This window comes from Etheostoma spectabile, chromosome 8 (genome assembly GCF_008692095.1).
Source record: "Etheostoma spectabile isolate EspeVRDwgs_2016 chromosome 8, UIUC_Espe_1.0, whole genome shotgun sequence".
In the NCBI taxonomy this organism is placed as follows: Eukaryota; Metazoa; Chordata; class Actinopteri; order Perciformes; family Percidae; genus Etheostoma; species Etheostoma spectabile.
In genome coordinates this window covers 22328062-22354974 of record NC_045740.1, presented here as the reverse complement: position 1 = coordinate 22354974, position 26913 = coordinate 22328062, and the positions used below count along the sequence as shown (strand labels likewise).

Sequence of the window (26913 nt, the reverse complement as noted above, 5' to 3'; positions counted from 1 at the left end):
ATTCATCGACATGGTCAATGTCATCGATTACGTAAATGCGTCTAAAAATAACATGGCTGCCTCCAGCAACTGCGCAAGTATGGATTCCTCGCAACGACACGTTGGGAAAAAGGCTCGCACACGGTCTTCTAAAGTGTGGGAGTATTTTAATGCCGACAACGACGTGGTAGTCTGTAGAATTTGTAAAATGATCCGTGAGTCAGGATAACGGCAGCAAAACACCGTAAGTTCTGCTCACCTAGCCCTCTCCAGCCTCTCCCGTAGCTCACCTGTACAGACAGTAAGTCCTGCACGGACTTGAGTGTAGCACTGTCTTCCATAAATGCGCCACCAGGCCAGATTGTTTCAGACATCTCACGAGTCAGTTATAACGACCCACTTGTTAAGAAATTGTCGGGTTCAAAGAATTCCCTTAGAAAGGAGAGAAAAATTGCACCTTTTATGTTTTTTTTGTTGTTTTTTTATTGGAAACTTTTCATTGGTTTTAAACATTAGTACACGTTACCAGTGACGAATAAGGAACATGAAAATATTCCTCCCACAACTAGACAAACAAAGGGCAACTCATGCATCAGTGCATGCATACACAATATATGCCCACATAGACACCAGACAAGACCACTGTAACAGCAACAACAACAATAAATATAGGCAAAAATAAACAAACATTTGGAATATATGGAACATATGGCGCTAGAAATGTGAAACAGAGAGTTTGGTATTGTGTAGGAAGAGGGGGCTGAGCCTGTAGTTCATCACTGAAGGCCATTTATATATTAAAGAAAGTTTTGCCATTTCGAGTTGTGCCAGTCTAACCTGTCCAGCAGGGTGAAGGATACTGTAGTCAGGGCATTGTACCACTCTGTGATTGATGGAGGATGAGCTGACTTCTAAATCAGTTTCCTACCAATCCTGATAGCTGACTGGACCCATTCAGCAGCAACAGAAACAACACCTGGGTTTTTATTTTGAAGTTTTTTATACCTGTATTCCTCCAAAAAGTGACTTGAACTGTTAATTTGTTTTATTGTTAGAATTATTTGAAACATTCGCGTTCATATGCACTTCTTTACTGTAAGATTAAAAGGGAGAAAAGCTTGGATGTTAAACAAGAGCTTTTTCATTATTTTACCTACTACGGTTAAAAAAAAACAGCAAATACAGGCTACTCTTTTTGCACTTGCTCTGTTTACTTTAAGTTTTTATTTTTGTATTCCTCCTGAAAGTGACTTTATTTCGTTGTTGGATTGATAGCCAACATCTGGCTTCAGGTTGCACAACAAATTCCTTTTATTTGAACACTGCAGTGTTAAAGTATTTTAATAAATAAAGATTTGAACCTTATTGAAATTTGTTGTGTGTAAATTGTTAATAATTGAGCAATGGGAAAATGCTAATCGCTAATTAAATAATTAATTGTTAGATAAATCACTTGTTTTTACTGGATTAGTTGTTTGATCTATAAAATGTAAGAAAAGGTGAACAATGTTGACCAAATATGGCGTCCTCAAACGACTTGTTTGGTCCAGAACTTAACTGCTCTAACTGCCACATCCTCGGCTAAAAGTAATACAGATTTTGTATTTAAATTTCAATATAGCATCATAACCAGGATTTCATTGTCAGGGTTAAAGGTATTGGTCTACATGATAACAGGGCAATGTAGCAGACGGGACCATCCACTGTCCTCCATCCACACGAATATCACAGCCTAAATATTCAAATCAGTGGTAGCATTACTTTTAACCCATGGACTAAAATATATATCACAACAACAATACTATATTGATCTATGACGTTCTGGGGCTGTCATGTATTTATGGACAATGAACTGGCCCTCACTACATTTTATAAACACATATACATATCAATATAAATTAAATATATATATGCATATACATACACATTATATATAAATATAAAATATATACACACATATAACACCACACACACACACACAGTGAGGCCAAAGGTTTGAACACACCTTCTCATTCAATTTTGTTTCCTTCATTCATAGATTTGATGCCTTCAGTGATAATCTACAATGTAATAGTCATGAAAATAATGGAACGCATTGAATGAGAAGGTGTGTTCAAACTTTTGGCCTGTATTTTTATTATATTATATTATATATATATATATATATATTATATATATATATATATTTTATGTAAACTATTTTTAAAAAGTTTCTATATGCAGGCATCGGGGGAGAACAGCAAGCAACAAAAGGCACGGATGTGAAAAAAAAATTGTTTTTACACTGTGTGTCTCTAGAGTAACGGTAATAAGCCATAATCTTGGCTGTACCCACCAGCCTCAGTAACTTGAGGACAATGGGCTGTTTATTAACAGATAGAAGTATAAATATATAAATGGATAGCTCGAGAATAATGAGGTCACTTTGCATATCTGCAAGATATATGGAGATGGTGTGTGTGTGTGTGTACGTGTGTGTGAGCGTGCGCATGTGTGTGCGCACCCTGGGTAATTAGATAAAGAGAAGTGAATTAGCCGAGTCCACAGTGCAGAATGATGTTACACAGCCTAACCACGCCTAGCTGAGACCCACTAATCACCACTCGTTAGGCTCACAGAAGACTTTGTGTGGATGTGTGTGTGTTCACAACGTTGGCGTGTTTGTTAGTTGTGTGTCTTTTCTCATTACCCATGTTAAAATGAGTTCATTGAGGTAATTAGGGAGCTAAATGATAATAAGCCTTAAACATACTGGATGGGAGAGAGGTTTTGTCCCCCCCCTCCCCTCACAAAAGTAGGATGTAAACTGAAAAGAGAACCACCAAGAACCACGTACAGTCAATATGGACACACTCCATCCCACAGTCTGACTTTAGTTACATAGCATTGCTGTGAGCAGTGTCCAAGACAAGCTAGCGGGGACAAAAAGTGGAACACCAGAAATCAAACGCACCCAAACAGCATGACCAATGTACATCTCTATATAACCTGTGTGAAGAAAACTAGGGAACTAATGAACACTGGGAAATGTTCCTGAACTGCCCCTGGGTGATACAAGCGCACCAAAAGAGAGTGCTAGAGGGAGATTTAAAGGGGAATAAAACATACTGTAATACTGCAAAGGTAAGAAGATGTCAGCCTGTCAGATCTGTCAGCCAAGCATGCATTAAGACACACACACACACACACACACACACACACACACACACACACCACACACACACACACACACACACCCCTCTATGTCTGTGTCTACCTTAAAGCAGGCATCAAAAGGTGAGTAAAAGTGTGTGTGCAGCTTCCAGCAGAATGTTTAGAAACCAAACAGTCCAGACACAAGGCTTTCATTCTGCTCCACATCGCACTCTACACTGAACTAGGATTCACAGGCACCTGGCTGGGCACCACCATCTAACGGATGGCTTTGAACCAGCCACGAAGTTAAAATCAGACCTGCATCACATGGCATGGTTGGAGTGCCCAGTGGGCGGCGTTTACCTAGTCAAGACCTTTTAGTCAGGACACTTCAAGTATCAGCTATAATACCATTCAAGAACACTACATTACACTATCTTAAAATCTTTCCTTGAGTTGGTCAAAACTGTCTTGTGAAGTAATATCCAAGGAACATTTTACTTACTATTTTAATTAAACAAACTGGTTGATACACTGAATTCATTATTTCTTGTTTGTGCGCTATGTGTAAAATGTCTACATCGGATTCTACTTCATTCAATCGGTCTCTATCAAATGTGAATTAACCTCCCCCCCTCCACATTCACACACAATGCTACAGTGAGACAATACTGCTGGACAGAGAGTGAGCGCAATGACCCACCTATTTGAGCTCAAAATGTTGAGAAGTGGGCTGATTCAAAGAATGACAAACACATTTGGCACAGAGGGCACACACACACACACACACCACACACACACACACACACACACACACACAGAACAGGTGCAGCTGGACACAACAACACAGGCCTGCTCCCCATCTCTCAAGAGAACGACCCCCCCCCCCATCCCTCTCTCAACCTCTGTTTTAGTGGGTGTATATGAGGGTATATGTTAGGTGGCTATATAAAGAGGCCATCTCTCCTCACCTCCTCCTCTCGGCCTCCCATCTCCTGTTCTTCCCCCACAATAGCCTCTGTGTGTGTGTGTGTGTGTGGTGTGTGTGTGTGTGTGTGTGTGTGTGTGTGTGTATATATGTGTTTTCACAATACAAGGCCTCCCCGGACAAGATCTGCTGAGCCACAGAGTACCAGTCACACGCAAACACACACATGTGAACACACCTACACACACACACACACACACAGACTCCTGGGACGTACTGCGGCAAGGGAGAGCAGCACCCAACATCAATGTCTGGAAGCAGGATGATGAAAGAGACACTAACGTCATGGAAGGTAGCAGAAAACACACCACACACACACACACACACCACACACACACACACCACACACACACACACACACACACACACCACACACACACACACACACACACACACACACACACACACACACACACACACCACACACACACACCAACAAAATTACACAGACAAAAGGTCTTACATGCTGCAATACAGACAAAAAACACAGATGCACTGTGAGCTGTCACTAGCAGGCAATAATAGTCCACACACACACACACGCAGAAACTGTTTTGCTGGGGTAGCCTTGGGGAAATTAAAACTACATTATGGACCTCCAGAGGGTAGCGGTGAGAGAGGGATAGAGGAAGAGGAAAAGAGAGAGAGGAAGCGAGAGAAGGAGGGAGGGAGAGCGAGAAAAAGAGACGAGGGAGAAGGGCCAGTGTCCTGTTTTTCGCAGCTTTGGCCATCATCACATTATTACAGTGAACCAGGAGAATCTCCTTTCATTCCCTCAACTCCTCATTTCTAACATTCTTTTGACTTTTCCTCTGAAACACTTTTTCTCAAGTTCTAACATTCCTCACCCTCTGTGTCTGTCCCTATCGATGGACGGATAGCTGAGATTATGTGAATGCATCATCCAATCTAACCATCTCGTTCCTAGGATTTGATTATTTAGGGTTGCAGCGGTACAGCGGTTTGACGGTGTACAGTACCATGGTATGACAATTATTATGCCTTATACATTCACTCATCTACAGTATTAAAAAACTGTTTTATTTTCAAATCTTTTTTTCCCCACATACTTCCATTAAATTCAAATAAAGCATAAACCAAAACAACCCTTCTGTTTTCATTCATTTACTAACTAATAACTAATAACACTACTAATAATGATGAAACTAATTTTGTCACACCGTATACTGTGATATTTTGAGATGGTGACTGCTAGGGGTGTACGATTCAGAAAATGTCACGATTCAATTCTGATTTTTAGGCTCACGATTTGATTCAATATCAATTTTCAATTCAAAAACGATTTGATTAAAAAAACAATTCATAGTATGTAAATAGTATGTAAAGTATGTAAATACTGTGAATTGTTACTTTTCCCATGTATGTATGTATGTACGTACGTACGTATATACAGTATGTATGTATGTATTCATATCCATATTATTCATGTGGATGTGTTTATTTGTTATTTAAACATCTTCTTATGATGTATGTGTATGTTGCGTGTGATCTTTGTAAGCTACTGGAACCTTGAATTTCCCCTTAGGTATCAATAAAGTATCTATCAAGTGATTGCAGTAGACATACTGTACAATATGTTTTTTATTTTATTTTTTTATTGATTTTTGGAATTCTACGAATGAGCTTGAATTGCGATTTGAATCGATTTTTTGCACAGCCCTAGTTATTGCCCCGTCTCATACCATTGCAAACCTATTTTCATTTTGCACAACACACAAAAATCTGTACTTTCCCACTGAATCTTACTTATCAAAAATGTAATGCATAAGGGCTGTGTGTGTTATTTAATCTTTCTTGTCGTTGTGTTATGTTCTGCTGCCTTAATTTGTCATCCGTTTCAGGTGTGTCTAGATGTGTGACCAACATTTGTGTTTACTGCATTATGTTGATATACATTTTTTGTTCAATGTCTAAAGAAGGATATTTTATTTTGTATAATTCTTTTATTAAAGAAATAAATCAAACACTGAAGGCTCTGGAGAGATGCTGGGTAAACATCCGTGAATCCCTGACCCCTGCAACGACATTTAATGTCACTGTGGTGCATAAACCTGCTGAACTACAACCATACAGCGCATATTGGACCAAAGCATCTGGGTTTTGAATAAGGCTGAGCAATATATCGATATTATAACAATATTGTGATATGAGACTAGATATCATCTTAGATTTTGAATACCATAATTTTGTGATATGACAGTTCAGACTAGTTGTCTTTTCTTGGTTTTAAAGGCTGCATTACAGTAAAGTGATGTACTTTTCTGAACTTACCAGACTGTTGTAACTGTTCAACTATTTGCCTTTTTCCCAATTAGACATTATGCCCACATTACTGATGATTATTTATCTAAAATCTAACTGTGAAGATATTTTGTCAAAGCACCAAATGTCAACCCTAGAATATCGCCGCAATATTGATATTGAGTTATTTGGCAAAGAATATCGTGATATCTGATTTTCTTCCCATCGCCCGGCCCTAGTTGTGAGACTACTGGAAAAACCTCTGACATTTCAAAGAAAAAAAGTAACTACTCCCACAGCATACTGGAGAACAAGTTCACACGGACACACACTGACTGGATTGTGGGGACAAATAAAAAAAGGTGAAAAGGCATTTTCATATGTTTTGTAATACGGATAGATGAGAAGTGACAAATCATTTACATTTGTTACGTTCTACTTTTGTTGTTTCAAGGACATTGTCTTAGAAATTGCATTAATTGATGCACCTCTGTTCTAACACACATTATTTCTTGATACTTTCTGACAGGTAGATCTAACTTTGTGGCGGGCCAGTCATGTCTTTGTCCCCACACATCTATAAACACACACACACACACACACACATATACGCGCACACTCACAATCACACAGTACTTGTGAATAACAATAAAGCAGTAAGGTCTTGGTTTCTCAGTTTCAGCTTGGGGACCTGACAAACCTTTTCCATGATGACTCACAGGCTCTTTCTGTATGTATGTGTGTGTGTGTGTGTGTGTGTGTGTGTGTGTGTGTGTGTGTGTGTGTGTGTGTGTGTGTGTGTGTGTGTGTGTGTGTGTGTGTGTGTGTGTGTGTGTGTGAGTGTGGGTGCCTGTGTGTGTTTATGTGTGCATGTGTGCGTGTGTTGTCCAAGAGAAACGTGTATGTGTGTAGCTTTGTGTGTAGGCTATAGACTGTCAGAAAAGAATTGAGAAAAATAAGTCTCTAGAGAAAGAGAGGAGGATTTTAACACAAACACTCATCCCTCTGAAGTTCTCCTGCGTGAGACCAGACATACGCTGATGCCTGAACAGATGACTCTTATGAACAGGGAAACTCTGCTGCTACCTGGCCTTTCCAAATCTTTCTCTCTCATTTCATTTCTCTGTCCTTGGCAACTTGACTGTTATTCTCCCAGCACACTGGGGGAGTGAGGGAACAAGAGAGGAAACAAGGGAGGAAGGGGACAAGTTGTTCTTCTGTCTCACTAAGGGGTGGTTTGGCCAGAGGGGAAGAGAGATGGAGGGTGTTAGGGGACCTTCTGCTTCCAAGGGGTCCTCTCTGGGGCAGAAAGGCCAAGGAAAGGGAAGAAAAAGAGGAAAGGAGGAGATGTAGAAAGGGGGGTTGGGGGGGGCATAGGTTGGCTCGACACTATTCCCTTTGAGTCACCCTCCCACCTCCCCCTCGCCTTCCCTCCCGTGGGTCTTTCCAAACTCAACACACATTTTCCAGAGAAAGCAAGAGAGAGAGCGAAGGAGGGAGCACATAAAGGATAGAGGAGGGTTGGAAGTTTGTGAATTTAATAGCAGGATGGGAAGGTATATTTCTCCATTCTTCTCTCATTCTTTTTCTCCTTCCCCCTTTCTCACCCCGTCCTTGTCAACACCATCTCCCAGGGAGTGGAGGAAGCAAAGTGGTTTTTATTTATTTTGCTTGAATAAGGGATAGGCAGCAATCCAACCCACAACACACACACACACACACACACACCCACACACACACACACAACCCACACCACACACACACACACACACACACACACACAACACACACACACACACACACACACACACACCACACACACCACACACACACCCACACACACACACACCACACACACACACCACACACACACCAACAACACACCAACACACACACACACACAACACACACACAACATCAAGAAAGGAGAGACAAACAGACAATGATAAAGAAAGATACATAGAGATTTAGGAAGCATGCAGAGAGAGAAAGAAAAAGTGATGCAAGGATGCTAGGACAGGGAATTGATGTTAACATCCAAATTGAAAGAGTGGCTGAGTAAGGGAATATGGGACAGTATGTTTTATGGGAGGAAGAGTGCAAGATAGAGGGTGGGTGTGTGTGTGTGTGTCATGGGACTCTAGCTTCCTGCAGGAACTGACACACACAGCAGTTCTAGTGAGCCACCCAGGACCTCAGTCAGCACCCCCCTTAAACACACCACACACACACACCACACCACACACACCACACACACACCACACACACACACACACACACACACACACACACACACACACACACACACACACACACACACACACACACACACACACACACACCACACACACCACACACACACACCACACACACACACACACACACACACACACACACACACACACAGAGAGAGAGAGAGAGGCCCCTGGAGGAGAGTTAGCACAGGTCTGGGGGTGTGTAAGGATGGGAGGGTTCAGTACGTCATAGACACCCCAAGGGTCATACTTTCCTATCCCTGTAGAGCTGATCGAGAGACAGGGCAGGAGAGGTAGAGAGAGATAACTGCATATTTACCACATTCAGCAGTATCTTATTTCCCTGTTGGGATCAAGTCAGAGGAAGTGTTTAACTGTTCTCTGCAAACCAGAGCAGAAAAACTAGCTCCAGCTGACAAACAACTACAGCTAAACTACAACTACAACTAAACTGTTTTGCCATGGTTTAGAAAATGTGTAATTTGATATTTCATTTTTAATAGTTTACTACAACAGTGAGTAAAAATGTCAAGAGCCTAGTTATGCCAGGTTTAAGCTAGGCCTACACTGTAAGATATGAGCCTGTTTCTATCCGCACAACTTATTTTAGCGTTGGACTGAATTTTAGCATGAACAAGGGGGAGCGAGGATCGCTCAACTGCACCCGGCGGGGCGTCTGATGTCGAGATGAATGTCTAATTTTCTAATGTCCTATATTTCGGTCGGCCGACGTCAGGCTCTTTCACAGTTGGAGCAGAGCCAAGGGTTTGTTCCAAGGTTATAATCGTTAACGAAAACAAACCAAATAACGGAATAACAAAAACTAGGTGTGAAAAAACATTGTCGTAAACTGAAATAGAAATACAAACGAGGCATTACAGAAAAGGATAACTAACAAACTACTGTAATGTCTGTTCGCAATACTAACAAAATAAAGTTATTGAGTAAATGTCCTTTGTTTTTGTCTTTGCCAATGTCTTTATTAGAGCAAATAACACTACATCTTTCAGAGTTGACGTTTTCTACTAAAACTACTAAGCATTTTTTAGCAAACCCGCTTTAAAGATTTATGGAAACTAATCTAAATTTTAAAAAGTCAAAACGAAATAAAAACTCATGAAAAATGCAAAACTAGAATAACCTTGGTCGGTTCCCACGGTCGGTGACTTTTTACCTCTCTGCATGTGTGTGAAGCGTCAAACCCAGCGTCTGAAAGTGCCATGGCGAAGACGCGTCATTTGTACCGTACATGTTTTTGTGAATCCATATAATTGCCTTCCAATTATCTAGTCACATGCATGAACGTCAGAGCACCTCTGGTCCAGTGGTTCTTTTTGGCTTAAAGACAAAAGGGTGAGTGATAATAATTTGTAATTTCCATCTGACGGTGGAAACAAGCGCGAAGGGAGAATAAAAGAAGGGAGGGAGAGACAGGGAGGGAGCAATATAGAAGTTGGTTTGGAGAAACCGCAAGGAAAAACAAAATCCAGGAAAAGAACAAAAAGAAAAGAAAAGCCCTGCCATCTCACTGACTTCCTCCCAGGACATCCCTAGACCACAGAGAGTAGTGAAAAAGCACACAAATCTCTCTCTTGTCCCCCCCATAACCAATCGTTCTCTCTCCATATCCCCTTTGTCTTCTCTCTTTCCATTCAGTTCGACTCCCGAGACCAAGAGTGCTCGGTCTCTGTTCACATCTCCCTCTCATTCTTATGGTTTTTCTTTCTCCTAATACTTTCACCAATCCTTCCACCCAAACTCCTCTTTGTTCACTTCATCTCTCCATCTTTTCTTAGTTGATAGCCCTCTGAGCAGGCCATTATAAACCATGTGGAATTGATATTACAAATGGTTTGTGTCTGTGTGTTTGTGTCTGAGAAATATAGACTTAAACTTCTCGTGTAGATCTGACAGCTTGCTGGAACTCAATTACATTATCAGTGTGTGTTGTGTGTGTGTGTGTGTGTGTGTGTGTGTGTGTGTGTGTGTGTGTGTGTGTGTGTGTGTGTGTGTGTGTACAAACCTGTCTGGACGGTTGATTCATCCCAGGTCCCTCCACACTCTGAAGACTCCCCTTCTTCTACCGCTGAGGAGAAAGGAAGACACATTAAAATGTATGTTAAGTATTTATTATCAGCAGCCCAAGATCACGAGCAAAAATGTGCTCAATCTCAAAAAGCTATTTTCAAAATCTATTAAATGTTTCAAGCAGAAAAAAATGCTTCTAGCTTCTAAAAAGTATTTTTTGCTCTTCTTTGTTTAATGTAACACAGAACTGAATGGGTTTAGCTGCTTGATGATGTGATCCAACACACAGACCTGACAACACTAACAGACGAGAGGAGCCTGATGTGTTAAACCTGGACTCCAGGTCTGTTTATGAAAATATTTTGTGTCTTTCTTTGTCTCCATCCCTTTGGATTAAAAGTGCAAGCAGTTGGGCGCCCGGATAGCCCAGTTGGTAGAGCAGGCGCCCATATGTAGAGGTTCGACTCCGACCTGCGGCCCTTCGCTGCACGTCATTCCCCCTCTCTCTCCCATTTCATGTGTTAAGCTGTCCTGTCAATAAAGGCCTAAAAATGGCCCAAAAATAAAAAAAACTTTAACAACTTTTGAACAACTTTAAAAATCATAGGCACTACAATACACAGAAGTTTTATTGGAGGGTTATGAAGTCTGCATGTATCTCCCTCCGCACGCGTTTAATCTCATAAATGTATGATATTACCACCTCTGAACACAGACCAGGGAAGCAACACAAAAGCAGGTATTGGCAATGTCCTGAGAACTCTCGGACCCACAAATACACAGCTGATCAGAGCTGGAATGTGACACTGACTTCCTGGGTACAACAGGAAGGAGGGAAGTACAGCTGGCACACAAACAGGACATGGCTGGAGCCACCACACAATGGGGTTTCCTGTACACCCCCTCCCCCCCCCCACACACGATTCCTCACTTACTCACTTCTCAGATCTCTCAAAATCCTACTTCTCATCCTGCTCTCCCTGACGACCCCCCACCCCCCCCGCCCTTTAAATCACTCCTCATCTTCCTCACGCCATATATCCTCATCGGCTCCCACTTGACCCACCCCATCCTCACAGTTACGCTCAGCCGGAATATACGGAACAATCTGGTTGCTTAATATATGGGTTTTCAGTTTCCCCAGGGAGTAATGTGGACCATTAAAACTACAACAATTAGAAATGTGTGAGGGTGGGTAAAGTTCTACATAGCAAACCCACGAGCTCAAGTTGAGGACAGATAATTAAATTATATTGAAACTTCCTGCTAATCTAATCATCAATGGTCAGGTCTCTTGAAATAATAGGCTAAATCCCTGCATAAAGGTTGATCTGCACTAAAAACAACTGCAGTTGAATCCTTCCATTTAAGTGATCCACAGCAGGCTATATTGTGAAAGGAAGCTACCCAGCCTGACATGTATGTCCGTTCAATCGCAACTAAAAACATACTGCCGTGACTTCATTTTTGACTGGCCAAAGCTAACACCAGGCTGGGTTTCCCATCCAACACAGCCACACGCTGGCGAGACAAGAGACGGAGAAAGAATAAGACAATGAGAAAGAAAGTTGCATAGAGATTTAGGAAGCATGCAGAGAGAGAAAGAAAAACACACATTACTGATCGTAATGCTATTACAACCTAGTTTGAAAGAATCTCTGGAATATCTGATAACAGAGAATGAGGATTGAGAGGAAATAAAATAAGTGATCTGGATGTAATACAAGAAAAGAACTAAAGGATGAAACACACACAACACACACACACACACACACACACACACATCAGAAACATGTACCCTGTGCCCTGCCGACTGCCTCATATATTCTCATTGTATTCCCTAAATATAAAAAAAATATGTATGTATAACTCATAATGCTTCTTTGTGAACTTGAAATGAAGCATTTCATTTGGAACAAGTTCCAATATAGAGCACAGCATGATCACATCACATCCAATGAAAACAGAGACTGGGCTGCGAGTCATTTCTTCACATCCATTCAAAATTTCTTTAATATGAATAATTTATTATGATTCATTTGGATTACATTTACACCTGGTACTAATATGTGTCTCCAGTGTCCACATTGACATCCTCGGTCCAGCTCAAACAACAGAAGGTCCCTTTTTTCTATTACCGCCGCCTCCTGCTGCAGCTGTCGGTTGTTTCAGCAGCGAGGCGGCCGTCTGGCTGCTGCTTCGGCTGGAGCCCGGTGCTGGTAGCCGTATGTGGTTTGAAAACGCATTTACATTTACATTTGTGTTTGATGTGGACACAATGTGTCCCTGACCAACTCCGGGAGGCGGTTTCACTGATCAAATCACAATCACTATCTGTCCTCAATGCATTTTGGTGCATTTACACTTGTACTCTGTGTGGTATGTACCATGTTCCATGTGGTCAAGCACTCTCCGTTTGCACTCCCATCAACCAAAACGCACATTATTGCCAGGTGTAAATGGTGACAAAATCTCTACCTGCTACTGAGGGAGTTATCTTTACTACAGGAAGTTACGGGTTACGGGGGTGGATAGTTTCATGTCCCTTGGTGTACACGTCATCAAGGGTCTGACCTAGGCAGGGCAAAGACTGCACCCTCAGACGTCTGAAGAAATCCCAGGTATCGCCTTAAATACTGAGCAATTTCTACTGCTGCCTCCTTGAAAGCGTCCTGACTGGGCCTACCGCTGCCTGGTGCGGAAGCATCACCCAACAGGACAGCAGTGGTTTGCGCGGCTGAACACAAGACTGCCATGATGGTGAAAAGGCTAGGAGAATCATTGAAGCTCTGAACCACCAGGACAGCGCCTGTTCTCCCCGTTGAGGAGAGGAAGAAGGTACGAGATACGCCAAGCTAGGCCTGCATGATTCGGGAAAAAATATAAATCACGATTTCTTTAGCTGCAAACTGTTATCACATTCTCTGCCACCATTTTTTTTTCCTCACAAGGTGTGATGTTTATTGCACACATGAACCATGACAAGACCAAACAAAACAAACTGGCAGTACCAAACAGATTTTTTTGGCACCTATAGTACATTACACATCATCACAAGGCCTTTCAGAGGCCTAAGGGAGAGCATTGCAGCGCTTGGGAATGCTTGAAAAACCTATTTTATACAGTCAAATGTTTAAATCTCCCAGAAGAAAGTAGTAGCGTTTGGGATGTAGTCGGCTCGTAAAATTAAATGAGAACTGAAGTCATTAAAAAAAACAAAAAAAACAAAAAAAAAGTTATTTAAAAATTTAAATTGTGAACAGGGTAAATCAAGATCGCGATTTTATAACGATCAATCGTGCAGGCCTACACCATGCTCGGGAGGAGCTTCTACTCTCAATAAATGACTGCCCTTTCAGAGTCTGGGGCTTCTGAGGGGCAGATGTAGACCACAGTGTGCTAATAACGTACTAATGGATCCCTGGACAAACCCACACAGCACAGCACACACATAGGCACCCGAGACAGACCCACACAGGATTTATACTTGAAGGCTGTGCGTCTGCCTGAACAGAGACCTCCCACTATGACTGAACATGCCTGCCAAACACAGCAGACAGAAACAGATGAGAGAAGGTACGAGAAGAGGAAACCAAAAGAAAAACAAAGTATTTCCTATAAGCTAATAAAAAGAGGCTTTCCTCCAAAACACTTGGACCATACTACCCTACAATCAAGCCATGAGCTGGGTTGAATGATTAATACTAGGGGTGGAGGGGAAAAATAATGGATTCTTAGATGCATCGCGATTCTCTCTAGAACGATTCAATGCTCGATTCTGATTTTTCTTTGTTTTGTGTATATTAAATGTGTTATTTTTTTATCTAAAAGTCTCCAGACAAGTAGAAATCAGAAAACAGAGTGACTGACAGAAGATGAGATAAAAGGACAACAACTTGGAGTTTAGGGCAAGAGTCACATAAAAATCTCAGTAGACAAAAGATTTCATTAAAACGTGTGTCTGACAAATACCGTATATGTCAAAATCTAACAAACTCAGATTTATATGTACTGTATATTTCTTTAAATCACGCATTGAAACGTACATAAAAAAATTGTTGCATTGAGATGCATCGATAAATCGGTCTAGAATTGAATCGTTGGCCTCGGAATTGGAAGGTGCCAAGAGAGTCCCACCCCTAATTCCTCCAATACTACGCCTTCAGTCTCCTAAGCAACATGCAATGCAAAAGGTGTACGCGTCACGTTACCGATGCATTTCTTTACCAGCAACTAGAAGTAGAACAATGCAGTCAGATGAGATGATAGAAACACATTCCACATTCTCTAGTGTTGGCAAACTAAACCTACAATCCTAATTCCAAGACATCTCAATACTCTGACATTATTATGCTGCTTTACTGACTTGAAGCAAGGAGGAAGAATATTCTGGAACACACATGGAAAGAGGGACTTGTATCACTTATGGACAGATTTGATTTAAAAAGGTTTCACTTTCTGAAAGCAGTGTTCCCTGCTGGGACCCCACTCTGCTTAGACCATGTGTCCCTGGTCTGGTTGTGACAGGGCTTCTCGGTATGCTTACCCTGACAATCCTGATGAAAACCATTTTGGTAGTTAGTTACATTTTTTTTTTTGGGGGGGGGGGATGTTATAGATGGACCTAGAAGTACTGGTGACTCTGCCTCTGATAAAAGCCCATTTCTTCTGATGAGACTGCAGGGAATACAGTGTGTTTCATTAGCCAAGCACACACAGCTTTATTTAGATTCCCCTATCCTCCCTCTGAGACACACACACCATCACTGTGAACCCTGCACACACCAGGGGGTCGGGGGGGGGGGGGGGGGGTGTATGTGTGTTTTTGTGTGGAAAGGGTTGAGCATTTTTGCACAAACTGCACGAGTAGAAGTAGTGACAGTTTAATCGAAGTGTGAGTGTGAGCACTACAAAGTGTGTGTGCTTACATATGGGCTGCACCGAATGTCGTTTTTCCATACTCTATAGCTTCTATTTAGGTTTTTAGAATGAAGTTTTGAAAAATTAAGTCATATTTAATGACTTCACCATCATCCTAAAAAAAAAAATCCTCCTCAAAATTCTCAATTTGAACATCGGCCTTTTTTTAATTAAATCAAAACAATCTTATTTGTAACGACTAAAGAAGTACTATAAGCGCAAACCAAAAAATAGATTTTTTGTTATTTTTGGTTATATACTGTCAATTTTTTTACATTATCGCAGTGTCTTTGTTTAACCTCAATTAATTGCTAACATTAGCTAAGGTCTTAAAGCGTATAACTGGTAATTGTTGATTTTGTTCGGCTATGCCAAACTGTAATAATATAAGTGATTATTGGTGGAACTAAATATTTTAATATCATTTCAATTGTTAGTTGTCGGCACTTGAACCTATTCACGTTCATACTAACAAAAATGACAAGGGGGGGACAAAATTAGAATTTCTTTTTTATAATAATAAGGCGTTACTTCATAGTGATCATAGTTACTTTATCACTTCACACAGTGATATAGAACTAAAGATGTATCCTAGAATTAATTCTAATCTTTAAATGGTTTAAAAAAGTAATAATTACATTATTTTTATTTGACTGAAAGAGACAATTATATTTGGTAATTGCAATTATTTCTGAGACAATTAATTGGACAGCAAAATTATTACAGCTGTAAGTTATAGTGCTGTTAAAATAGCGCTAGACGGCCTCGTTAACATGAGTGTGCGCCTCTTTTTGTGTGAGGCAAGCGGGATAACAGTTTTTTGACTGCAGTGAAAATGTTTTTGAAAGGCTAAACGCCAACAAATATGGATTAAAGCAGAATGTTTTGTTAGATAAAAACATGAACAGAAATAATTACAGCTATTGTTTTTCAATAAATTTGGACTTTTGGACTTTACAACGATCTGAAGTTTAATTGAAAGTGATTGTCAGAAACAATCCAAAGCACTCTGCAAATATTATGACACTATTAATATTAGTGTGGCCTAATCTTTCTCAGCAACTGTGCAGAAATGCCGGGTTTAAATAGAATGAATAGACATGCAATTTTTTTTAAACCAGCGCAGCATTCAAATGTTGATTTAATTTTTGAATGTCAACGTTATAAATAAATCTTCAAAGCTTTGAATGTTTCAGTACAGCCCTTTTGCACGTGTGTGTCTGTGTGTGCATATATCTGTAGGTAGCGAACACCGTTAGGAAAAATATACACAGAGAGATCTGAAGTAGTTCTGGGAAGTTTACTCCCCGGAGTCACTATGTTATCTTTTCGCCCAGCATATTTCCTTGGATTAGGATGGCACTAGATCTTGGTTGCAGCTGTCGCCGTGGTCCTGCTGCACTACACCCTGCTACGTTCTGTGGTGCCCTGCTGTGTCCTGCTGAACCCTGCTGCCTAACGCCCTGCAGCGCCCTGCTATGACAAGAACTACTACTACCATTTTTTAGTCACTGTTCCATTTTCTTTATTGTGACTATTATCGCCACTGTGCATTACACCCCCAACCGGCACCGTCAGACACCGCCTACCGAGAGCCTGGGTCTGGCCGAGGTTGCTCCCTAAAAAGACGTTTTTCCTCGCCCCTGCGCATGGTCGCACCATACTTTCTCTTGGGGGAATTATTAGAATTGTTGGGACTTTATAAAGTATAGAGTGTGGTCTACTCTATCTGTTAAGTGTCTCGAGATAGCTGTTGTTATGATTTGATACCATAAATATAATTGAATTGAAATTGAAATTATGTGTGTATGTAAGGAAGAATACAGCATTCAAGGTGCCACTGTCTTTCCACAAGTGTGTGTTACTTTATACTCAACACTAAGAAGACAATTCGGTCAGTGCGTTAAAAACATCCAATTCGGTACCCAGCCCTGTAGGTAGGAGCCTAGTTGTAGGTGATATCACGCAGGCCTATGTAATATGCCATGGTCACATTTACACAAAAACATACACGCAAACACGCAGAAGTAGCGTACCTGTAGGCAAGCCAATAACTATTGAAAGAGCAAAGGCCTAGAGATCAAACAATCTGCCTCAACGTCACTGTACAAATACAGCCCAGTCCCAAACCCGAGAGCATGACAGACATGATGAAGACTTGCTTAAGCTTAGGCTTTTGTTGACCCCTGAGACACCTTAGTCTATCAAATGTGTGTTTTTAGGTGTGTGTTTCAGTAAATACACCATATGTAGTTTGATGAGAACAGTAAAAAAGTGATCTCTCTGGACTTTGAAGGGGTATGTACTTTGAGTCTGTGTTACTCAATAAGATTTTGAAGTGTCTCTCATAACTGCTGTCTCACAGCATGAATCTAAACATTGACCAATTGGGAATTATTTGGCAGAATGAGTCATTTCCACATTGATGTCAGAAGTCTGCAGATGGCAGGAATGTCAAAACCAAAAGCAAACGTGCGATTTTGCTTTTCACGTTATGTTTAAGTGGAAGCACACACACACACCACACACACACACACACACACACACACACACACACACACACACACACACACACACACACACACACACACACACACCACAACACACACACACCACACACACACACACACACAACACACACACACACACACACACACACACACCACACACACACACACACACACACACACACACACACACACACCACACACACACACACACACACACACACACACACAAACAGTATCAAACGCACCTACAGAAAACAGTCAGATACACACACATAACACAGAGCGCAAGCACACGTCACACTGCAACATAAAAGAACAAAACATGTCTGCATTGTGACGGGTCTCAACAAGATATTATAGCGGTTTCCAAAACACAAACCCCCAAAAACACTCCTTTACATGCAAAACCAAAAATAGTCCCAAATAAACGAAAAGCAGTTTTCCTAACATCAATTCCCAAAGTCCCTGCAAAAAATCACAAAACTGGAAATTTTTGGGGACCAAAAACAAAAAAGGGAAAAAAATTATACATATTTTTTTAATTTTTCAAATCTAAAGTAAAGAGAGTGCCAGGGAGCCGTCCGGGGCCCCCCCACGATCGGGACTGTGCATTTATAAGTTTTTGAAACAACGCCCCGGGGAAAATTTTTTAATTTAATAAGAAAAATGGTGCATGTTTAAATGGTGTTTTTAAAAACTGCACTGTCACACCACCCTCCTTCGACAAAAGGCCCACCCCTTTAAAAAATAATTTCTTTGGATTAAGGGAAGAGTCTGTTCGGGTTTAAAATTTAGGGACTGATTTCCCACACGCTTTTGGTGTAAAAGGCCGTCTCCTTCGGGTGATTAACACCTGTACCCCACAGCCCAGAATATACACGATTTTCCTCTGTTTCTCAATTTTTAGAAAAATGCCTAAAAATATTTACCAGGGGTTTTAAAATGGGGGTATTAATACTTTTTGACCAGCCCCGAACTAAAAACAAGCCCTTTTGTGCCTGGAAAACATTAAAAGTTCATCCTTTACTCATTGTATGAAGTGGCATCCCTCTCGAAGAGAGCATGACGGAGGAATGGAACATTCCCCGGAATGTACTTTATGATCCGACTAACCAAAATTAACCCCTGGCGCTTTAAATTCTGCAAAAAAACTTTATACATAAAAAACAAAACAGTCATTGCAGTGTTTCCAAAACGAATTCATGCGCTCGTGGGGTTTTGCCCCAATGTTCCCCTTCCGGGCCTGCCCCTAACCTAACCAACATAACCATTCCCGGGGCTCCCTGGGGAATTTTGGGGGGAAAAAAACACCACCGCTATTAAACCATTCTATCTAAACCGGCGGTTCCGTTTGAAAACCTTTTCCGAAAACAAGGGCGGGCGCAGTTTAAACCTTTACGTTTTGAAACAGAACTTTAAGTTTGGGGAAACAACAATTTTGGGTTAAAAAATTTAAAAGGACGGCTTTAAAATATCGGGGAGATGAACTGACATCACGGAATATATCATTTTTCAAAATCTCCTTCTAAACCTGTGGGGTTGTCGCCTAAAAGAAAATAATTCTGGTTTCTTTTAGCTGCTCCCCACCCGTTACAGTTTGTTTCGGGGTAATTCTTGGCAAAAATTGTGGCCCCGCTTCATGAAGTTTTCATGACATGAAGGTTTATTCCCTGATTTTTTTGTACCAAAATAAAGCCCTCATCATTAAACTATAAAAAATTGGCAATAAGCCTCCCAAAAAGGGGAGGGGAAATTTTCCATAACAAAATTTCCAATTTTTAAATTTACCACGACCTACACAAAGCAGGCCCCCCCCCTCTCCCCCTGTCTTCTTTCTTTTTTCCTCCATCTTTTCCTCCTGTTTTAAACCTCTCTATTTCCACCCATCCCTCCCTCCTTACTTTCTTTTTTTTCTTTCTTGTTCCCCCCACCTTCTTCCTATTTTGGCTCTCCCCCATCTTCTAAATGGCTCCCCCGACCGCTCTCACCCTCCTACTTTTTCTACATCCCCTTTGTTTCCATTTGTCCCTTTGTTTTTTTTTTTTTCTTTCCCTCTCTCCCCACACGACCCCCTTTTTTTCCCTCTTCTACCAATTCCCCCCTTACAAACCCCTTTTACTTTTTCTCTCCCTTCTTTCGACCCTGAAACCTTAACCTCAACAAAAAAAAAAAAAAACCCTTTGTTTTCCCCCCCTAACACCAGACTGTACGCTCTCATCGGGGCCTTTTTCCCAGGGACCCAAACTTTGATGTTCCCCCCGATCTCTTTACAAAGGGTCCTGGGCCAATCCCATTGGGCCAAACGGCCCCCAAAAGGGGGATTGGTCTGTAGCCAATGTACCGGTTTTTTTTCCCAAGGGGAGGGTGTTGACAACCATGCTGGCGAATCAAAGGGGAATTGTTTCTCTCCTCTCCCCTCTCCCCTCTTTTCTCCCCTCCTCTCCTCTCATCTCTCTTCTTTCCTCTCTCTCTCCTCTCCCCTCTCTCCTCTCTCCTCTCTCTCTCTCTCCTCTCTCCCGCTCTCTCCTCTCTCTCTCCTCTCCCCTCTCTCTCTTCTCCCCCCTCCCTTCTCTCTCCCCTCCCTCTCTCCCCTCTCTCTCTCCTTCCTCTCTCAGCCCCCCCCCCCCCCCCCCTTTTCCTATCTCCGGAGGGACTTTCCCCGGCCGCTTTCCGGGCCCAGGAACGACTTGTGACGCTACTGGCCGAGGGGTGATGCCCAAACCCATCCCCCGCCCCCCCCCCGGGAGCCCCCCCCAAATTTAACGGCCGGTCAAAAACACACAAAACACCTCTTTTGGCCCGGGGCGGGCAAACTTAACCAAAACTTTTACAGCAGTAAAAAACCCCCACTTTGCCCGCCTGCATTTGAAAAAAACAGCCCCAAACCCCACACCACACAACCACACCCACAAAACCCCCCCCCACAAAACACCCCCACACACACCACACACCCCACACACACCCCACACACACAAAACCACCCCACACCCCAAACACACACACACACCACACCCACAAACAAAACCCACCCACAAACCCGGGTATCGGGGTTTGGGACTCGTGTTTTGGGGCATGCCTTTGTTTGTACTGTGGAAGGGGCAGGGTAGCAGGGGGCTTAGGGGATCAGAGAGAAAAACAACCCCCCCCCGCAAACCCGGCGGCATTTCATCCCCCTTTTTATTTTTTTCTTTGCTGTTTTTTTTTTACCCCTCTTCCTCCTCTCCTTTTTTCCTGTCTCCCCCTCTTTTTATCCAAAACTTCCTTTTCTATTGGCCCTTTATGTTTTGCTATTTTTTTTTTTAACTTTAGCCAAATTTTACGTTTTTCTTTCGTTATTCCCCCTTGTCTTCCCTCCCATCTCCCTCATCTTTTCCCCCATTTTGCTCCCACACTTTTCTAGAGTCATTGCTGTTTTAAAACGCTGTGTTTCCCACGGTTTCCCAAAATGCAACCTCCCACTTTCCAAAAACGTCCCCCCAGCACTAGAAAACCCAAAACACACATGCCTTTTTTGCTTTCTGTTAAAGTCCCCTTTTAAACATCCCAAGGCTTTGTAAAAATCTTTTAAAGGGCCCCGTGAGCTCCCCTTGGTAATCGGCGCCATAAACAGAGGGTCGGCCTCAGGGTTTGGTTCCGAAATGCGGCCTTTTGCTACATGTCATTCCTCTCTTTCCATATCTCAGCTGTCCTATCAATAAAAAAAACTAAAATACCCCAAAAAACTATCTTAAAATTCTTTTTTTTTACAAAAACATGCATTTCTGCATGAAAAATCTGTACACAACACAAAAAGACACACCACACACACCACACACAACACACACACACACACACCACACACACACACACACACACACAACCACACACACACACACACACACACACACACACACACACACACCCACACACACACACACACACACACACACACCCACACACACACACCACACACACCACACACCCACACAGTTCAGGCCAAACAACACAGCTTGAGATTAAAGAGCCTCTCTGATCTGACATTTGTTTTTCTGTCTGTCAGAGAGTGTGGCGGGAAGAGGAATCAATAGCAGAAAGAGACGTGGAGAGGAAAGGAAGGATAGAGAGAAGTAAAGAGGGAACAACTGGAACGATATAAAGACAGTAGAGTAAGAAGTAGGAAGGAAAGGGAGAGGTGGAGAGGAAAGGTGAGAGAGAGGTGAGGATTAAGCACCAGTGAGGTGAAAGTAGAGAGGTGAAGGAGGCCAGCGAGGAGAGAGATAAGGAGTAGGACAGAGAGCAGAAGAGAGGGCAGGAGGAGGAGAGGGAACGCATTCCTCTGGAGTACCTTGACTCTGGGGAAGGCTCCAGAAATAACTGAACTAGAAGTTCCCCCCAGCAGCATCCACTCACCATTACATACTGGGACACACAAGTCACCATTGGAAGACTGAACTCCAAACTGAGCACAGACTCAAATGTTGTCAAGAAAAACCCAGACAAATTCTGCAAATATGCATGCACTATAACTGCTATCACACTCACACTCACACTCACACTCACACTCACACTCACACTCACACACACACTCACACCACTCACACTCACACACACACACACACACAACACACACCACACACACACACACACACACACACACACACAGGGGGGAGGGTGGAGGGGTACATAATTGCCTTCTCTTGTAGTACAGGCTGGGGAGTGCTTTTTGACTGAAGACACCAATTTCACGCTAAGGCATTATTTAGCTTGATACAAACTTGATTAGGCTTTACAGGAGGAGAGAGAAAGAGAGAGAGACAGTGACACAGAGAGGAAAAAGGAAATAAACAGCTTTGTGTCATGGCGCATCGCTGGCGGATAGATTAACTTGCTCGTCACGCTCCTTCTGGGAGTAACAAGAAAAATATACACACAGCGCGTGTGCGCTTGGAGCGTGGCTGGTTGTTTGTTTGTTTGAGTGGATGTATAATCAAGCATCTTATCCTAAACACAAAATGTGGTTTTCCTTTTTCAACAAAACATTTTTGCCTAATATTGCTTAGATAGCATTGATTGGAACTGATTTCAGTCCAAAGGATGACAGAAACAATCAATCCACTAAGGATTGAAACACAGTGCTTCAGTCACAGACAAGTTGGTCGCCAACTGCAAAATGATGAATATCAGGGCAGTCTACAATAATCTTCATGTTTGCTCATAGAGACTCTTAACCCAAGGGCCAAAGTTCATTATAACATATGGCTTTAGGAGACATGCACTTAATCTTAAGTGCCAGCTACATGTACCCAAAAAAAAAAAAAAATAAGCCCCTAATGCTCTTTGGTAGAGAAAGCCCTTTGGTTCAGTATGCAGATGTCAATACGTAAGAGATGTACTTTTACCAATGTGGAGAGGAGGCTGGGTGTGCTAGTCTCTAGACTGCTTATCAACTGTGATTCTGAGGCAGACAGTATTTCTGCCTTTGTAAATTGGCCTGCGCTGAGAGAGAGAGAGAGAGAGAGAGAGACACACACATTTCACCATGCAATCTCTTATGCTTCGTCTGCTCTACCACTTTTTCCTCCAACACTGTCTCTCTATTTCATTTTGTCTTGATACAGATATGAAGCTTTCATTAGGGGCGTTCAAGAGAATACACCTTGTCATCCTGCTCTGCTTTTGTTTCCACATAGTACCCGTAAAATCACTCTGGCTTTTCTGAACCTGCTTGTCAATGAAAAGGCTGTTCTCATACTTTCACCCAGGAAACGCGTGTTCTAGGAGGGTTTTAATCCAAACCAAGATCTTTTTCCTGAGCTTCACTAGTTGTCTTGGTGCCTAACTTAACAGTTGTGGCCGCATGACACTCACTTTTTCCTCAGCTACACTCAACTACCACAGCTTCAGAACAAACCGCCATCTGGTGGCGTCGGTACCCGGATCACAGGCACCTACACAACTAGTACCAACTGCCGCTGATACGGCAGAGATCTGTAGCGGGCGTCCCGTAGCTCTGGAGCGGCAAAACACACTACCAACTGCTGCCCGGCTAGAAACTGCTGCTTGGCGTCACGGAGATCGAAATACACAGAGGAAAGAGAGCATGATGTAAACAACAACATGTAACATCTACGAATGTTGAAATAACATTTACACTTAACATATTCATCTGGATTTACTATGCTGAAAGACTGCCTGACAGTTATTGTACTCCTGTGACAAACATCACTCATTAGTTCAACGCATGCTGAATACAGTACATTTCATCCAAGACAGTGTGAATGTTTAGCAGTTTAATCAATTTTAGCTCATTTTAATTATTGAACAATATCTATAAACATTACTATTTGATTACCACATTTACATAAAGTATTTACCAAGTGCCATCGGACAGTTAGTCCCGCGTTGCCAGACCTTCCTCCACAGCGCTGCGGAGGAGGGTCTGACTTATTCCACACAGCATTCCGGGATGGGAGAAAAATGTGCTCTGGTTTATTGGCATTTCTTTTAACCAATCCCAATCGTTCTCATAAATCAACCGGAGTTTAAAATGTCAACACAATGAAAACCCAAGGTAACCAATACCTGGCCTAAATGAGTGAAATCGGGCGGAATTCCCATCGGCAACGGAGCAATCCCGGAAGTGGAACGTCGTGAATAAAGCCTATCAGAGATTAGACTAAAAAAGAAAAAAAAATACTGATCTGCTAAACATTGTTACTTTAAAAGAGAATATGATTTTAAGTTACAAAAACAGATGGTAATTAAATTGCAATGAATTAATATGTTACTGAAGATGAAGATTATATAGAGGAATGATACATGATACAATTTCTAATTTTCATTTCATTACACACTAGGGCTGCACAATTAATCGCAATTGTATTGAAATCACAATATGAACTAGTACAATACCAAATCACAGGGGGGGTGCAATATTATTTAAAGGCCAAATATGCGTCAAACCATTCTGAATTAAGTTTTGTGGTGCTGCAGAGACGTCCCGGCCTACAAATTATATCCTACAGACTAAATAAAACAATCTTTGTTTGGTACAGATCCACAAAAATCACACTATAAATCATTTTAATTTCTTTCAAAGTTAATATCATATCGCATTAAACATATCACAATCGCAATATCAGTCAAAATAATTGCAATTAGATATTTTCCTCATATTGTGCAGCCCTATTACACACCCTTTCTATTCTTTCTTATTCAGCATGGAGTCTCTCTCACTGTCGCTCTCTTGCTCTCTTACTTTCTCCAGCTCTCTCTTGCTCCATTGTATGTCTCACAGCAGGGCGCCCTTGCCTTTTGACTGGGAGGTGAATGGAAAAGATTTCGAAAAACCAACTGAAGACTCAAGCACTAAAAAGAAGCATCGGTAGGTCTATAGAGGGGCACACTACAAAGACCTGGCAGTGTCCTATAAAAAAGGAACACAACACAAGCAGCTTGTTCTGTTGAAGATTTCACACTCTGAGGACAATGCACATTAGTCCATGGTGTGTGGGTGTGTGGGTGTGCGCGCGCGCGCTCACAAAGACATGGGGAGCAAAGGCAAGCAGACGTAAAATAACTGAATGGATGAATCTGGCCTTGGCTGTTTATTCAGACAAAGCAGCTATATATGTTGAAATTGGTAGAAATGCAACCTCGATGCCATATAGGCACAGACCATGCAGGATTTTTTGCCAAATAAAGTTGCTTAGGGAAAAAAGAAAAAATTGAATTGGACACCCAATAGGGCTGCACAAAATATAGTTTTATTATTATAGTGATATCAACTTGCACAATAAACACATGGCAAAAAGCTGCGACATATCGCGCAAGACACTGAAGAGATTTTTTAAGTTAGATGAAAGGGAGTGTCAGTAGAAAACCTAGCCTACACTGTAATTTATTGTTTTGTTTTTTTATGGTGATTTTTATGTTCAACTTGTTCAACAAAGTGTTGAATAATGATTTTATTCTGGTTCTTTTTTATTCAACAATCAATTTGCTGTATTTAAGCGGAATACTTGAAGCAGCAGAAATGCAGACCTGAGTACACTTTAAAGTCTGTTTATCACAAATGAGATCGTAACATTTAACAACCTTATCGCATATTTTCCCCATATCGTACAGCCCTAATACCCGACTAAAAAACAAAATTCAGAAAGAACATTTAGCATTTTTTCTAAAAACCTGACTAGACCAGTGACTTTTGCCCTGACTAGAAGCGCAAACTGAAGTTATGCAGGGTCAGACCAGGGGGCATAAAGCTCTGCAAGTTCTCATAGCTTACACATACACGCACAGATTTCCCATTTCCCCAAATTCAGCCTTTCATCAACAGCAGTGTGCGTACGTGTGTCAGAAAGAGGGAGGGAGGGAGGGTAGCCCAATTAATATATTATGCAACAGCCAGGTGTGCAGAGGGGCAATGCTAATTGCCCCACCACTAATGTTTAATGTACAGAATAAGAAGGAAAAGGATGGGGGGAGGGATTATTAGAGGGAGGTAGGGAGGGAGGCAGAAGGCAAAGTAGAGAGGAGGAAGGAGTAGAGAGGTGAAATGCAAGAGGCTGCAGGAGAGGGAAGGAGGGAAGGGGGGACAAGGGGCTGAATGAGGAAAGGAATGACTGGAATTATGTCCAAAATAATAAGCTATTATTCCTGCTCCCATACCAGTTCCACATAATTAATCATAGACATGGATGCCTACTGGCCATATCCAGATCATAATTTTGTCAGTGGAATCCTTGTATTTCCAAAGATTTAACAAAAGAAGATTTGGTTTCCATTGTTGCATATCACTGCAGATCAAATCCTTTAGTGGTTTTGGACTGCTGCTTATCCCAAATCAGCAATTTTA

The 26913-nt window shown here is 41.8% G+C and overlaps 1 protein-coding gene across 4 annotated transcripts in view; it reads right to left on the bottom strand.

Annotated features, from left to right (window-relative positions):
- znf423 (zinc finger protein 423) overlaps positions 1-26913 on the bottom strand; it is a 160375-nt gene that overhangs the window by 122221 nt on the left and 11241 nt on the right. For all 4 annotated transcript variants that reach the window (XM_032524132.1, XM_032524133.1, XM_032524134.1 and 1 more), the window contains exon 2: positions 10643-10705. In XM_032524132.1, the coding sequence (XP_032380023.1) occupies positions 10643-10705 (63 nt within the window). The remainder of the gene's footprint in view (positions 1-10642; positions 10706-26913) is intronic.